This window comes from Lactuca virosa, chromosome 5, assembly GCF_052849685.1.
Source record: "Lactuca virosa cultivar CGN04683 chromosome 5, Lactuca_virosa_CGN04683_v6, whole genome shotgun sequence".
Taxonomy (NCBI): Eukaryota; Viridiplantae; Streptophyta; class Magnoliopsida; order Asterales; family Asteraceae; genus Lactuca; species Lactuca virosa.
Genome location: NC_136430.1, coordinates 97,408,791 through 97,427,279, shown reverse-complemented (window position 1 = coordinate 97,427,279; position 18,489 = coordinate 97,408,791). Strand labels below are relative to the sequence as shown.

The window sequence follows — 18,489 nt, the reverse complement described above, 5'->3', positions numbered from 1 at the left end:
ACACTCATGCTCAAATCGGCTAGCCCTCATATATGTATGACTAGTGCCAATTTCTTGAGCTAAAGGGGTCCTTATATAGTGTGCACATTAGGGTTACACCATGTAACCCATGACTTTACCCATTCCTTATGCTCCATGGGTTTTAACCTCCATGGAGTATCCATGGATCGCCACATGGGTTAAATCCAACATAAGGAATCATGGATCATAAGCCCACATATATAAGAATGAATGATTTACACAATAAATCCCCATATATTTAATTAGTCTCCTTTTGATCACTAAATTAAGTCCAAATTAATTCTTGATCAATACTAATCAAATAACATGATTTCATATTAATATATTAGAACTTATAATATATTAATATGTCACAAAATGTCTTCTCCTCACAAACGGTCTATCCAAATGTTTCGATGCCATGCAACCCAAATGGACCATGCCGAGTCGGGTCAAGTACATACCAATTATAGTTATGGACTTAGACACTAATCCAACAGTCTCCCACTTGGATAAGTCTAAAACTATTATTGCGTATGACTTCAAGAACCAACTGGCAATCGTAGCTCTCAAAAGCCGCTGTTGAACTCTGACGTTGTAACTGAACTCTGATCTCGTCAATGACTTGTCCATTAGATAAGGGATCATATATTACTCCATTCTAGATATCATATAGACTGAGACATAGATTATAAATCATTCTCTCTGTCCATTTGTTGTTTCCCGATTTCCGATTCATGATGATTGACTGATTGAACAGATCAAATCAGTCCTGGCTTGGCCAAGCACTCACATGTGTCATCATTAAATCATCGAGGGGCCCACATATATCGCTTTTATTCCGAAGGTAAAAGGAATGGATAAACTTCGTCTCATATGGCTTGTTCTACTACTTGTTGAATCATACACAAAGGCACGTTTTATAACATCGAGTTGCCAATGCGTTTTCGCGCAATCAATGTACAACCAACTCATAGTAACAACTCATATCTATAGGTTTGAAGAATATACGATATTATCGTCTCATGATCACCCGTGATAAAATCCATGAAGTGATTCAAATGAGCGTGGCTTGAATCCAGTACTCAGAACTTATGAGCACTCATGAGTGTTGTAGCACCGCTTTGTCCAACATCTTAGACCTCTACAAGCAAACCCATGACAGTCTTGATTCATATCTACTTCCAACATATGACCGACTGTGGATGGTTTGAATAACTTAGTCATTCAGGAAGATCGACCTAGTTATTCTGGAAGTCAAAACATGCAAAGTGAAACACAAGAATAATCGAATCCAATATGGTCTCAGAACTTATGAATATAAATAAACTCACCTTTTATTTATCACCATATTGATTACACATTATTCATTGTATACTATTTCAAACTATCAACTTTATACTTGAATTAAAACAATAGTTGTCCCATGCTCCAAGCATGTACACTATGTTTTCTAAACACTAGTCATGCCATACACCAAGTATGCATACTATGTTTACCTAAACATTAGTTATGCCATACACCAAGTATGCACACTAAGTTTGTCTATGATCTTTACTTTGTGAAATAGATCGATTGAACATAATTCCAATGATTCTCATTTCACAGTCCCAAATCTTTACCGCAAATGCAAGAATTCCAAATCCTGCCATTTACCAAAATCTGTTAGATTATAAACTTATATGCATTGATCCTCTTGTAATGATTATGCACAAAGTCACGAAGACTTGTCAACCGACATTACAGAGTATTCCAATGGAGATCAACTCCATGGAAATATCCTTCTTGCATTAAGTTTTTCTAATCTTACACAGATTGAATAATTTCCACCTGTGGAAACATTTCCATATTCCCATTTTGACTATCAGTTCTGAACAAAAGTTGCCTCTTTTCAGAATATGTCAATATGGTCCTTCCAAAATTTAACACTATACTTCCAACTGTCCCTGAGCAACCAATCTTTGGTAAACCTTAGATTGTTCTCGATAACTGCTTAATCATTTTAGTCATATCCAATTCTAGATTTTCCCCCCTTAATGCCCAGAGCATTTGGAAAATTTAGAAAGGATGAATATTATAACACATGCAATCGATCCTATATCCAAAGCATATGGGACACGACTCATGATGTCTCACATAAAGAAATGATACTAGACCAGTCTTTTTGCTACAATATTTCTGTATCTATTTGCCAAGTTCTCATAATTCAGATTATGAAAAGGGATGCCGTAATCATAATCGAATTTTAGAACGCAAATAATGGACCCATATATAGAATTTCCTTATGCTGAACCATTCCAACACAAAATTCATATATATCCTTGACTAAATATGGTTAAAACCTCAATCTAAGCTTTTAGAATTGAAATGAAGTATAATTTCCTCTCCCTTAATTATAGCAAAACAACTTTTTCCCGAATTGAAACTTTTGTTTTCTATAATTAACATTGCTAACTTGCAATACTTACTATAATTATCATGCTCCCACTAACATGAGAATTATTAGCATAACACTTATGCTCCCACTAGCTTTGACATGTACTCAGAAACCAGCTGGACTTCTAGAAATCAATACTGTATTGACTTTCTTACCAAAGTTCAAATTTCTGATACGGGATGCTTTGATAAAACTTTATCAAGATCATACACCTTTCCTTAGATAGCACACATGTGTGTCTAAACAATTTCAGAACTATGAAAAGGTATGCCGTAATCATAGTCTCAATTGTTCAGACCTTTGCCATTCCTCACAAGTCCATGTTAGTGTGCCGGTAAACCACACACGCTCCACTAACGACTTTGAGAATGCAAATATCACAACTGCTATCTACTTAAAATCTACTTAGTGAAGGTGTTTCCTCACCATCATTTTCATGAATCGGAGAGAAACCTTATGACACTTAGATTTTTTATGGTGTATGTGTTCCTATCCATGTGAATTTGTCAAAACCATAATCACAAGACACGGTTAATGACAAATCCAAACTCATATGGATTGAACTTGTGCAGTCTTAACTTCTTGCCACCTAGCAGCACAAGGGCCTGCCATTGCTTCCAAGTTGTTATGCAACCAATTGAGAACTCTCAGAACTCATATGCAAAGCCAACTTTCACTGGAATAGGCACATAAGTAGGAATATGTCAACACGATAGGTTATAAACCTCAAGTCGTGTGCTAGTGATGAACTACAAGTTTTATTCTTGATTAGATCTTGAAGTTTTTCCAAGATCTCTAAGACTCCCACTGTTCTCTTGACATATAAGACTCACTTGTCAAATATTCAAGAGATAGTGCAGACTCTTTATCCAGACAAACACTTCACACAATTGGCCTAAGTTGGTCTTTGTTTTATCCAAAACATCACAACTTACCAATTTCAAATGTACAAGAGTAGGACACTTTTACTCTTACATTTAACAAGTGTTATAAACCTTTCTTTAAGATATGTCACTCAACTTACAGTCTTGGAGTATGACTCTAAGACTTGTTTTGGAACGAAGTGTGACTCATCTTCTTGATTTAACCATTCCAACAATTCAAGATTCCTCTTCTTAGTCATAAGAATGCACTAAGATGTCCTTAGAGGACTAATTGTGACATGATTTCTAAATCATTAAGATGATCACAAAACATGATACTAAAGTACTCTCCCATCTTTTCAGATTTGAGAAACTTTTATCCTTCTGCCTAATTTGATTCCTCTCATTCGTTCTGCCATACATCGAAATTTTTCCAATGTTTCAGAATTATACTTAAACTAGTAAGTATAACCATATTTACTAAACTTTAGTAAATCATGACGAATAGTCTTATCGATCTTTTGTGGTAGACTTGACCAGTGCACACGAATGTGTACTCGATCCCTTAGTCCTTCACTTGACTCACATATACATGTGAACAAGGTATTGGTCTTAATTTTCCAAAGATGAAAATTCTCATTCACCATACTATACAACTTGCATGATTCCAAGTTTCTATCCAACTGAAACTTGGTTGATGAGAATCTTTCCTTATTTGGTAAATTATGACACTACCACAAACGACAGAATCAAATTCTTTTTCCAATGTTGCTATCAATGGAATCATATAAACAACAGTTTTACACAAGTGCCATTGTAAGGATACTTAAAATAAATAAAATCAAACTTTTCTTTTATTTTTAAAACTTGTGGAAAAACTTATCCTTACAATGCAGATGCATATGAAAACTATGTTGTTATTTATTCCTAAGCAATCTATCACAACTCTTAAGCAGTAGCTCAAAAAGTCTGATCACCGAACCATGCGATCGAAATCCATCTTCGCGATCAGAATTAGCTCACCCTTCTTTAAGCTTCCTCTCCTTTCTTTGATTCTTAAAACTTCAACATATGACCCAGTCACATCATGTAATAAGAATCTCCAAATAGGAACTTAATAGAGTTAGATAGTGGACTTACCTGAAGTACAGACAAACTTTTTGACTAGACCTTATCTCAGATATTTCAGGTAGTTAGGGCAGCTTCGCAACCAATGCCCCTTCCTTTGGCAATATAAACATATGGACTCTATGGAAATGGTACACGGGACTATCACAGACTTAGACTTTCTCTTTACCATTTGGTCAACCGAGTTGACTATGGTCGATCCCTTTCCATTGGGAAGAGAAAGTTTTTCTGGATTTTTCAATGTTACCATTGTCAATGTCCATGGAAGTTTGGGAAGTTGATCTTCTAATCAAATTTGCTTTACCAGTGCTCCAAATCATTGCTGATTCAATAGCACCTAGCAAATAGATAAGATCATTAAGGGTCATGTCACAGTCTGTTTCATAGTAGTCCCAAAGGAACTCACCATGTGACTTAGAAAGTGATTGAACATCCAACTTTCTTAAGACTTTGACACCCAACTCTCCCGGCTTGTCAATATGTGACTTCATCTCCAAGATGTGAGCACACATAGACTTTGCTTGCCAATAGGGCTTGAGTGACCTTGAACTTGTGGGTTAGGGAGAATAATTGGAGGAGGTGGAGGAAGTTAAGTTCCAAGAGATTTGGGAAGATCATAGATGTCTGAACTAGACATCTTTTGGGAGATATTCAAGATAGTTGATTTAAACTCCTTAATATAACACCCAATATGAAATATTAAGGCTAGGACCCAACACAATATTTTATAACTTGGAAGAGGGATGCCGTAATCCAAGCTATAGAGTATTTGAAGGTAGGTGAATGACGATTCACCAATTTCCACCATGAAAACGAAATAATTTATTAGGTTTTAATTGGTTTTGAAACTCCTAGATTCTTTTGAGATTCATTGAACTTTTCAATGACATGTTTCAATCTCGAGTGTGCCCTTCAGGTTTTGTGACTGGGATGTCGAGGATCACAAAACAAGGTGTTAAGCAACCATGCAAATTACTTGGTACTCTTAAATGTTTATCACCCAACCGATGTGCCGGTTAACCACACACACTCCACCGGCCTATGATAAAGTTTAAGAAACCCTTTGCCTACCTTGTTAAATCAAGCTAGTGTGCCGGTTAACCACACGCGCTCCACTAACCGGCTTAAGCAAAGTGCAAAGTGTAATTTCATGGGTTAGCACCTTATTCACATTTTCCTAAGTAACTAAGATTGGGAATTTATAAGTGTTTAGTTACTTAGTATTTATCATTAATACTTTTAATGAAGGGATAATTATAGTCCTTGCGCTACCCGTTTGGCTAACGACCCTCCACCAGTCAAGGAAGTGGTGGGGGAGAGTGGACACCCATTAAACTGCCATTTTATAGGCAAGTAACCTTATACCCCCCCCTTATAGACCGGCTTCGTGAATGAGGCCTACTAACGGTAAGACTGACTTGCTCTTATACATATATATATATATTATTAACTTATAATATTATAAAGTATAAGGGTTGAATTTTAAATTTTAAAATTCTAAGGGCTTAACGTGGAATTAAAGTATTCATAAGGAAAAACTTTTCAAATTCCAAAACTTGAGGGCAAGTTTTGAAACTATTCAAAACTATTCAATTCCATAACTTATGTGTTTAAAGTAGTTTTAATACAAAAAACTCTTCAAGTTCCATAACTTGAGGACAAGTTATGGAAGACTTTAAACTATTAAAAGAATGTAACTTTTCCTTTATTCATAACTTATGAAATATTTATGAGTTTTATGATTCTTAAATGTGACTTTTCATGTAACTTGAGGACAAGTTACAAAAAAACATTTTAGAATCAACTCTTAGATTAAAATGGATTGAAAACAACAATTTCACATAACTTTTCTATTAATCTAAGCAACTCATAAGAACAAGATAATTCAATCAAACTTTTTCATGTAATTAGACTAACCATTAAACTAATACAAAACATGAATCTATTGACAATTATCTTTGAAATTGGATTAGAATGAACATTACCACATCAAAAACAAGTTTATAGGTTCAAAAACAGCTTAGGGTAATGATTCTAGTCCAATTCCAGCCTTAAAAGTCGAAAATATGCTGTCAGGGGTCCTACCCGTCGAGTGTATGAACCTACTCGATGAGTAGGATGAGTTTCCTCATGGACTCGACGAGTCCATCAGTGGACTCGGCGAGTCCAGTGCCCAGACAGCCCGAAAATCGATTTTTTCATCACTTTGCATCAAGTATAATTGAAAACAAGCCTAGGCTCTGATACCACTGTTGGGTTTTGAGCATTCTAACACTCCTAAGTGTACATGCAACCCTAAATACCTTGGATCTATGTTTTCTCTATTATACATGCAAATATGAATATTCCAAGGTATTACCCTAACTAGCATACAAAACATTGATACTTGGGTAATAAACTAGATAGAAATACATACCTTGTTGATGTAGCTTGACTCCATGTAGCTCGAGAGCCTAGTGCCCCAAGTGTGACACCTCAAATGGTTCACACAACATCACCAACACATGGAATAACCATGAGAAGAAGACACTCATGCTCAAATCGGCTAGCCCTCATATATGTATGACTAGTGCTAATTTCTTGAGCTAAAGGGGTCCTTATATAGTGTGCACATTAGGGTTACACCATGTAACCCATGACTTTACCCATTCCTTATGCTCCATGGGTTTTAACCTCCATGGAGTATCCATGGATCACCACATGGGTTAAATCCAACATAAGGAATCATGGATCATAAGCCCACATATATAAGAATGAATGATTTACACAATCAATCCCCATATATTTAATTAGTCTCCTTTTGATCACTAAATTAAGTCCAAATTAATTCTTGATCAATACTAATTAAATAACATGATTTCATATTAATATATTAGAACTTATAATATATTAATATGTCACCAAATGTCTTCTCCTCACAAACGGTCTATCCAAATGTTCCGATGCCATGCAACCCAAATGGACCATGCCGAGTCGGGTCAAGTACATACCAATTATAGTTATGGACTTAGACACTAATCCAACAACCTTCACCCCTAGCATAAGTACCAGTGAAGGGTGAATTTGTCTTTTTTCCAAGCTAACAAGATTCATAACTATCATCTGATTTTAAGTCAAATGATTCCAAGACTCTAGCCTTTTGGAGTTGACCTATGCGCTTCTTGTTAACATGTACAAGACGACAGTGCCACAAGGATGCTTTATCCAAGCTAGTGGAAGAATCAATATCCAATACATTATTTGCTAAGTTGTCTACAACCGACACAGTTTCATATACACCATCACAAGGTAATGATTTAAAATAAAAACACCATTATAAAATGCATTAATACCACCACATTCATTATCAAATGAAAAGGTAAATCCTTGCTTGTATAAACCGTGAAAAGAAATAATATTTCTCGCCATTTCAGATGAGTAACAACATTTATTCAAATCTAACATTAACCCACTACTCAGCAATAAAGAATAAACTCCACTCTTGGTGATAGGTGAAGCTTTCCTATTCCCCATGATTAAGTTTATCTTCCCGTGCTCCACATCCTCACTTCTTTTTAGGCCCTGCAAATAAGAACATATGTGAATTCCACAACCTGTATCAAGGACCCAAGAATTAGTATGTGGTGAGTTATTAGACAATATAGAGTAAATACCTGCATGGGTGGGTTTCACTTTCCCATCCTTAACATCCTGCAAGTACGTTGGGCAGCTTCGCTTCCAGTGCCCCTTATCATGACAATAGAAGCATTCAGCTTCTTTAGGGTTGGCAGAGGGAGTAGCAGGACCACCTTTGGTTCCACTTGAAGAGGAACCATCAAGAGACTTTCCCTTGTGACCCTTTGAAGGGGTCTTCCTCTTCTTCCCTTTACCTTGCCCGATTTCCAGAACAGGGGCAGTGGTAGGAGTAGGAGTGGTAACAACCGACTTACCTTTGAGACCGCTTTCGGCGGTTTTTAAAAGTCATTGAAGCTTGCTGAGTGTGACCTCCTCCTTGTTCATATGATAGGTCATTCGGAACTAATCATAACATGGAGGTAAGGAGTGAAGTATGATGTCAATAGCCAGCTCCTCGAGGAAGTTCACATTTAACTTCAGCAAACGGTCCACAAACCTTTGCATTTTCTGCATGTGGCCCATGATGGGTTCACCATCCTTCATTCAGGTTGTTATCATGGAAGAGATGATTTCATACCTCTCTTGACGAGCACTCTGATGGTATCTATCCATCAGGTCCATGTGCATCTCAAAAGGGTAAAAGTCCTCATAGGACTTTTGGAGTTCAGCTGTCATTATGGCCAACATGATACATGCCACCTTGGTGGCATCTCTCTTATGAGTCCTAAAGTCAGCGATATCTTGTAGAGTAGCAGAAGACTCATCAATTTCCTTCAGCTCCTTGTCGAGGACATATTCCTTGTCCTCGTAACGTGTGACCATCCTGATGTTCCTGATCCAATCATTAAAGTTGGAACCATCAAAGATGACTCTCCCACAAAGATTCATGAGAGAGAAGGAGCCGGTAGGGTTTGAGCCAGAAGCATTGTTGGAAGACATCTGAAAAGAAGAAAGACAAGTTTAGATTAGATAACGAATCCTTAATAAGACACCCAAATGTAATATTAAGGCTAGGGCCCAACACAATATTTTATAACTTGGAAGAGGGATGCCGTAATCCAAGCTACAAAATATTTGAAGGTAGGCGAATGACGATTCACCAATTTCCACCCTGAAAAACGAAATAAATTATTAAGTTTTAATGAATTTAAATTCCTAGATTCTTTTGAGATTCATTGAACTTTTCAATGGAATGTTTAAATCTCGATTGTTCCCTTCAAGTTTGTGACTGGGATGCCGAGGATCACAAAACAAGGTGTGAATAACCATTAAAATTAACTTGGTACCCTTAATTTTATCACCTAATCGATGTGCCGGTTAACCACACGCGCTCCACCAATCTATGATAAACATCAAGTTACCCTTTGCCACTCTTACTAGTCCATGTTAGTGTGCCGGTTAACCACACACGCTCCACTAACGACTTGGTAAGGTACAAAGTGTAATTTCATAGGTTAGCACCAAATTCACATTTTCCTAAAGTAACTAAGATTGAGAATTTATAAAACATTTAGTTACTTTATAATAATCATTATACTTAATGAGAATTAGTGTCCTATCCTACCCGTTCGGCTAACGACCCTCCACCAGTCAAGGAAGCGGTGGGTGAGAGTGGACACCCATTAAGCTGCCATTTTATAGGCAACAACCTTATACCCCCTTATAGATCGGCTTCCTGAATGAGGCCTACTAACGGTAAGACTGACTTGATCTTATACATATATATATTATTAACTTATAATATTATAAAGTATAAGGGTTGAATTTTAAACTTTTAAAATTCTAGGGATTGGAATTAAAGTATTAATGTGTGTGAGACTTTACAAATTCACAAACTTGAGGGCAATTTTTGAAACTATTCAAAACCTTTCATTTCTATAACTTATGAGTTTTAATGATTTTAATGGAAAAGACTCTTGGAATTCCATAACTTGAGGACAAGTTATGGAGTCCATTAAAAGGCATTCAAGATCAATAATTAAACTAACATGCAATGTCAAATAATCTATGATCTATCAAAACTCATAAGCATGCATAATTCATATCAACAAATTTCAATAATCATATGAACTTAATATAAAACTTGAAACTTTGACAATTATCATTGAAATTGGATAAGCACAATCATTACCACATCAAAAACAGGTTTAACTATCTAAAAACAGTTTAGGGTAATGATCGTAGTCCAATTCCAGCAACAAAACTCGAAATTCTGCACTCAGGGCCCCCTACTCGCCGAGTGCATGAACCTACTCGACGAGTAGGATGAGTTTTCACATGGACTCGTCGAGTCCCCCCATGAACTCGGCGAGTTCACTGAACAGTGAGCATAAAAATCGATTTTTTTAGCAATTTGCATCAAGTACAATTGAAAACAAGCCTAGACTCTGATACCACTGATGGGTTTTGAGCATTGTAACACTCCTATGGTGTGCATGCAACCCTAGAAACCTTGGATCTATGTTTTCTCTATTATACATGCAAACTTTCTTTTTCCAAGGTTTCATCCTAACTAGCATGTGATTAGGGTACATGTAATATAAAAACTAGTAGGATGACATACCTTTTCTTGTGGTTGATTGCTTGGAGCTTTAAGAGCCTAGCACCAATAATGTGAATGCCGCAAGTGGAATCACAAATCACCAAAACAACTCGGAAGACTTTGAGAGAATATGATGCACTCTTGAAATCAGCCCACCCTTGTTATCTCACACACTAGTGCAAATTTCAAGTGCCAAAGACCTCTTTATATAGTATGGTGGATTAGGGTTACATCCATGTAAACCCTAATACCCATGACCTTCCATTTCCATAGGATCCATTGGTTAAAAGCTCCATGGACTATCCATGGACTTCTATGCAAGCTTAGCCCATCCTAAATGAACATTGGCCCATTCTATATATATAAGAGTCCATATTTAATTAGTTTCTTTTTGATCACTAGATTAATTCCAAATTAATTCTTGATCATTACTAATTAAATAATATGATTTCATATTAATATATTATAACTTATAATATATTAATAAATCATAAATATACTATTCTCAAAAGACTATCCATACAAATTGTTCCGGTGAAGTGCAACCCAAATGGACCATGCCGGGTCGGGTCAAGTACATACGAAATATAATTATAGACTTAGACACCTTATTCAACAATATCATCATAACGCCCTAACAATATACGTATGCATGATGAGCGCTCAATCCTCACTCCTAGAGGAAGGCTAAATATCTCATAACTGGCCTACTGACCCCGTACAACCCACCCATGAAACTTCCACCAACCCTGCAGCACTAGTGTATGCTAGTTATGCATAACGCTGGACCCTATAGACTTTCGAATATCTGATCCTACCCCAAGCCCTTAATCAGACAAGAACAGGAACTATGGCTAAACCAAACATTCTCAGGCTATAAGATCTTAATTATGTACAACTATGATGCATACACTAAGCAACTACAGTAATGATGTCAATTTCATATAAGGAAATCCCTAGGCTATCAGGCATCATATAATCAAGCAATTCTATCATGCAATTCCTGAAGATCCCTAGCCTAGTACTAACATGTTGTTCTAACATATCACAAAATCAAATAATCCGTAAGGTATTTTGGGGTCTACTTACTGGCTCCGGCTAATCGTACACTTGCATCCTCCTTTAGTATTTTGAAAACCATTTGAAAATCATTTTAAAATCTTTTCCTCAGTTTGAGATTGGATACACATGAATATTTCCTCCAATTCACTCAAACAAAGGCTTTGATACCAACTTGTAACACCCATAAAATTCAAGCCAATTTAAAACTTTTTAAAACATTTAAAACCATTAAGTTATTACAATTTGTTTTCAAAATAGTTTGAACATCAGAGTATTCCCATAATCAAATCATGAAAATATAAGGAGGTGCACGATCACGCCTTCGGCTTCCCGCGATCATTAGAATTACCTGAAACATAATCAACAACTGTAAGCCCGAAGCTTAGTGAGTTCCCCCAAAATACCAACGCCATAAAGATATAACCATATCATATAACAACACAACATGCATAATGAACCATCAGTCTGACTGGACCGCCTCACATGCCATCAGTCTATCTGGACCGCTCTCCGAGCCATCGACACGTCTGGACTGCCTCTCAAGGCCTCCAGAGCCTATCCGGACCGCTCGCCGGGCCTTCGGCCTGACTAGTATGCCCTAACCGGGTCTGCAGTCTATCCGGTCCGCTTTGGGTATCTTGGCCTACAGCACACAGCTGGACCTGCCTCAACCCAATCCCCCAAACCAACAAACATGTACACATAAATATCATACACTAGCTAGCATGTACAGATAATCATAAAGATCGACAGATCACTAACATAGCAACCATTCTATAACCAGGATACCGATCTAACAGATCACTAACATAGCAACCATCCTATAACTAGGATACAAATCATAAAGGGTCGGCCTTGGTGCCGTAGACCCTATTGATATAGTGAGGAGAACTCACCTCACGATCTCGAACTGTAGTGATAAGATCAAACTCCTGAATCACAGTCACGAACTCAACCACCTATAACCACCATATGACCAAGTCCATCAGAATCCCAAATTACCAAAATACCCTCAAAAGTCCAACTGGTTAACCCTTGGTCAAAGTCAAAGTCAACGGTCAAAGTCAACAGTCCATGTTGACCCAACTCGTTGAGTGCAGCTAGCAACTCGTCGAGTTCCTTAAGAACTCAGGAAATCATAAAAACCGTAATTGACTCGCCGAGTTTCCAGACATCTCGCCGAGTCCATGCGGGGTCCAAAAGCTGGGAAAAACCCTAACTAACTCGTCGACTCTTCTTACTGACTCGCCAAGTTCATGAAGAACCAATACAGACGATCTTCATCCGACTCGTCGAGTCCCTTCAGTCCATTTCTCATTCAAATGTTTTTAAAGTACCCCAAAGCTCCATATTGCAGATCTAACTTCCTAGGGCATGGTTTCCATGTAAAGTTTCAAACTTTACGTACATGCATGGTCCTAAATGCTAAAACTAAGCTAATGGAAAGGTTTAACCCAAAGAGAAGGGCCAATGCTTGCTAAATCTGATAACTTTATGACTATAGGGACCAAGAGGAGTCCAGATCTGAAGTTACAACTTCAGATCATGCCCAATACCCGAAATAACCCACAATCAACTAGAAAATGGCCCTAAACCTTTGCATGAAGAGATATAGTTAAAGATAAGCCAAGGTAACGACTTGTTACCTTCAAAATGATGCCAAGATGAAGTAGAGTCAGATCCACAAGCTTCACTTGCTCCAAGCTCCTTAGACTTCAAGCCTTCTTCACAAAGTGCCCCACAAGCACTCTTTAAATCTCACAAACACTCAAGAACAAGGTCTAGACTGATTAGGGTTTCTACTCGCCGTCAAGAGGTGGTAAGGGGCTGGAGTAAGGGACTTAAGGTCCTTTAAATATGGTGCAAACCCTTAAAAATTAGGGTTTCATTTTCCAGCTCCTACTCGTCGAGTCGGGGTCCTCCGACTCGTCGAGTAGACCTCATAAAACACGCGGGCTGACTAATCCATACACGACGAGTTGGGGCCTCAAACTCGTAGAGTGGGCTTCTTTAATTGCTTGGAATCCTCAAAATCTCATTCTCAGAAATCGGGATGTTACAACTATCTCCACCATCGTTGCTACCACCACCTCCATCACCGCAACCGCCACCACCACTACCACTACGACTAACGCCACAACCTCTACCACCAACCGTCATATTCATATATGAAAAATTACTTGTGAGTAGACACATACTTATTCATATATGAATATACATATTGATACATGAATACACTTATTCATATATACTCATATATGAATATACATATTCTTATATGAATAAGCATATACTTATTCATACATGAATACCTATTCATATATGAATAAATTCAGTCTTCCCGATATGTTAAAGCGCATAAGCGACAGATTCAAAATGAGTGGTCAGATTCATTTTCGTTTTCTCAATATTTTTCTTTTTCTCAATTGAACATTTCTCTCTCTCTCTCTCTATATATATATATATATATATATATATATATATATATATATATATATATATATATATATATATATATATATATATATATATATATATATAAATAAAACGAGATTTCATGTTTGTATGCAATTTTAGTTGATGATAACCTTTGTGTGGCTAATGTTTATTTTCATAGGATATTTTTTTTGTATATCAGCATAAATTTAACTAGTTTTCTGATTATACATAATAAATAATTGGTATATATACATAACAATTATTCCAACTTAAATTTAATTATACATAACAAATAATGTTTGAATGATTGTTATATTTGTTCTTCCGAACAAACCAAATATTTCAATAAAATATAACAATCTATTTTATTATATGAATTAGTTCATTAAGTTGTGAGCTGCATTTCATCATACTAAAACAAACCCAAAAATATTATACAAACATAATAGATATCAATGGTCATACTAATTTATTTGTCAACAAAGGTCCTCAACAATACTTTCTAAAGCCACTCTAATTTTATCTTTCAATAAAGGTCAGAAAGCAAAAGCTCCTCGTGACGAATAAGGCTTATAGCTGCAGGTTTCTTTGGAAACCTGCTAATTGACGACAATAAGAAGATATGAGCAAAGAGAGGGTCGATTTATTGTAGTTGGGTTTTGGCGGTGTGATTTTCTTAACCATATTGCCCCTATTTATAGGAAGCTTAGGTGGTTTCTGATTTAAGTGAAAATGGAGAATCTAGTTGTTCGTTGCTATGGCTGGGTGGCGGTGGAGGTGCTTTTGGTAAAGTAGATTCAACTTCGAGTTAGTTCAATAAGGACCTCCTTGTTGAATGATGATCATAGGTGGGTGGTAGAGAAGGAGATGAAGTCGAGGAATTCATTTGCTGTTTGTGAAGTTTTGCTTATTTCTTTAGTTTCCTCACAATCTTTTTTTATCTCTGTATCAAACTCCAACGGAGCGAAGTCTTTGTACGCAAAGATCTTTACATAAAATGATTAGTAATACCATGTCCTCAACAACGATGCCAATTCGTTAGGTCATCAAACCAACAAATAATAGTGGTATAAAAAATAATACTAATTTATACTAAAAATTAGTATAATTGTAGTAGAGATCGTATCCACATGGACATAGAACTATCGTAAAATACTCTTTTTACAAGATAAACTGAGTTGATACTAAATAATGACAATAAAAATAGAAATGAAGGTTTTTAATTAACTAATGATAAAATAAAACTAAAATAATTGATTGACATAAAATAAAGTAAAGACAAGATTTTTATGAAAACTCAAATTTTAAGACAATTTTGGTTCCTTGTTCTATTCAACTATATGCAATTGATTCGTTAATTGATGTTTTGACAATCTCTAACTAATGTTGGTACTAAGAATATTGAAAAGTTCTAATATATATCACGTTACTTGAAAAGCCCCATTAATTTGGTACTAAGCCTGAATATTTATTATAAGCTCGAAAACTTAATATGTGATTTTATGTTTACAACGAGTCAAATCCTAAGTTAAGAACCAAATAAACATTGCTTGTTACTTGCCTTAATAAGAAAATAATAAATTCAAGCACTTTATTAAAAGTAAAACACAATTAACTAGGTTATAAACAAGTCTAAAACATCAACATTGAGATTAACCACACATTGTCAAGTAAGAACAAGAACCGGAAAATGGGGGGTTTTTAGCCGGATATAGTTAAAAACGTGGTTCAAAATATGTAACAAACAAAAGTTCTTACTGTCGTTCCCCCAAAAAAAAAAAAAAAAAGCACTACACGCAATTTACTTGTCTATGTCAAACTTAGAGATATTTAACGAGTAAATAATGACTGAAGTGGGAGTTGTGGTAACACATATAGGTTAATTTTAATATATTACTAAATAATAATACAATTTGGAAAAATGATTTTTTATGACAATTTCTGGTAACTTCAAGTTTAACAAACTATTGGCCTTGGTTATTTTTTTGAACATAAAATTACAACGTCTGGAATAACGTATGGCTGTTCTAAAAGACAAGTAAAACATACATGATCGATGTTAAACTTCAAACAAAATACGTGTACGCATGGTACTTGGTGCTCTACCATGTTGGCCAGAAATTTGGGCAAAGATATCCTTCCTTGAGTTAAAGTTAATTTTAATATAGACAGCGCCCAACCCAAGACAAGTTGAAAGTGATATATGAACCACATGCAGGTGATCCAAAAATGTAGTGTCAAAAGTGGATAAGTTTAATCCGATTTGACACCAGTCACACCTATGAATTTAAAGTCCCCCAAGATTGATTGAACCAATACCTCGCCATTAAATGTTGGTTGATGCAATGGAGCCACTTCGTAATTGGGCATGACCATAAATAGATAAATTTAAAGGGGTCATAAATCATAACTGATCATATCCATATATTTGATAGACCGATTTGTGAAAACCATCTCCTAGATCTGATCAGTCTTATAGGGCCATTTGAGATAGGCTGATCAGCTGCATTAATAATGGAGACTACATGTGGGGAGATCGGCAATGAGAGTTCTCCAAAACCTCATGTGGGTTTCCTCGCAAGTCCAGGAATGGGTCATATCACTCCCCTCTTCGAGCTCGCCCTCCGTCTTGTCACTCAACATAACTTTCAGGTCACTTTTCTGGTTATCACCACCGACACCACCGCTGCTCAATACAACTACCTCCACGCCACCCCACATCCCGACCTCCATATCGTCGATCTCCCCCCTGCGGACATGTCCGGACTTCTCTTCGATGATATGAAAGTCCTCACGCGCCTCTGTGTCATAGTCCAGGAGTCCATCCGCCCGCTTCGCTCAGTGTTGTTGTCTGGATTAAACAACCGACCAAAGCTTCAAGCTTTTATCATTGACATCTTCTGCACCGGAGTTTTTGATACATGTAAGGATCTATCCATTCCGGTTTACTCGTTTTTCACAGCATCGACAATCCTTCTGGCGTTCTCCTTGTATCTTCCGACCATGGATAGGGAAGTTGAAGGCGAATTCGTAGATCTACCTGAACCCATCAATGTCCCCGGTTGTAACCGAATCCGAACTCAAGACTTACTGGATCAAGTCAGGAACAGAAAGATCGACGAGTACAAATGGTACTTGATGCATGTCAGCAGACTATCCATGGCTACAGGGATATTGGTAAATACTTGGCACGATCTTGAACCAGAATGGCTTAAAGGAATAAAAAACGAACAGTTTTTCGTTGACATTCCCACGCCGCCGGTTTATCCCATTGGACCTCTCACTAAACGGATTGAATCGGCTTCTGATGAGAATGCCGACGTGAAAGAAGTTATGTCATGGCTTGACAAACAACCAAAAGACTCGGTTCTGTTCGTTGCTCTAGGAAGTGGTGGGACACTTACAAATCTGCAGCTAACCGAGTTGGCTTTAGGTTTAGAACTGAGTCAGCAACGTTTCATCCTGGTGGCCCGAACTCCGAGTGACTCTGCTTTTGCTGCTTTTTTCACCGTCGGGGTCGACTCAGACGATCCTAGAGCGTACTTGCCAGATGGGTTTGTTGAGAGGACAAAGGAAGTAGGGCTGGTTGTGAGTTCATGGGCACCGCAGGTGGTAGTGCTGAACCACCCATCTACCGGAGCATTTTTGTCTCATTGTGGGTGGAACTCTACATTGGAGAGTATTAAACACGGTGTTCCGATGATCGGGTGGCCGCTATATGCGGAGCAGAGGATGAATGCGACAATGTTGAGCGATGAGATAGGGGTGGCAGTGAAGATGCCGGTGGTGGGGGAAGGAGGAGAGACGGTGGTGGTCGGGAGAAAGGAGATAGAGCAGGTGGTGAGGGCAGTTATGGAAGGTGAGGAGGGTAGGAAGTTGAGAAGAAGGGTTAAAGAACTAGAAGCAAGTGCTAGAGAGACACTGAGTTGTGGCGGATCATCTTATGAAACACTCGCCGGAGTTGCCGAGTCATGGAAACGGCAGGGTTGTGCGATTACCACAAGAAGTTGCATGGAACCTGGCTAGTTGAATGTTGATCCAGGCTATTAATAAATGTGAGCATGATTATTACGTTGTATTAAATGATTATTCTATTACCAAACGATTCAAATAAAATCGTTATGTTTTATTTTTACAAGTATCAACTTCAATGTTCCTACTCTTTTAACTGTTTTTATTACACATAATTAAATTCATATATGTATACCCATTCAAAGTATGAGACGGATGTATTTCTTAGGATATACACAATTAATCTATTAAACTCATTTATAATTATTCTATTTTTATAAAACTATATTACAAATTTTTACAAGTTTTCAATGATGAATTAAACTCTATAAAATTTAATAAAAACATATTTATAAATCTAATTTATTAGGTATTTAATATTTGAAAAAAAG

General features: G+C 36.9%; 1 protein-coding gene across 1 annotated transcript; it reads left to right on the top strand.

The window, feature by feature from the left end:
• The first annotated feature begins 16,399 nt into the window (after nucleotides 1-16,399).
• LOC145116228 (anthocyanidin 3-O-glucosyltransferase 5-like) lies at nucleotides 16,400-18,224 on the top strand. The gene has a single exon (XM_079052590.1). It carries the CDS (start codon nucleotides 16,601-16,603, stop codon nucleotides 18,110-18,112), a length of 1,512 nt encoding a protein of 503 aa, XP_078908716.1. The 5' UTR covers nucleotides 16,400-16,600; the 3' UTR covers nucleotides 18,113-18,224.
• The last annotated feature ends 265 nt before the right edge of the window (nucleotides 18,225-18,489 follow it).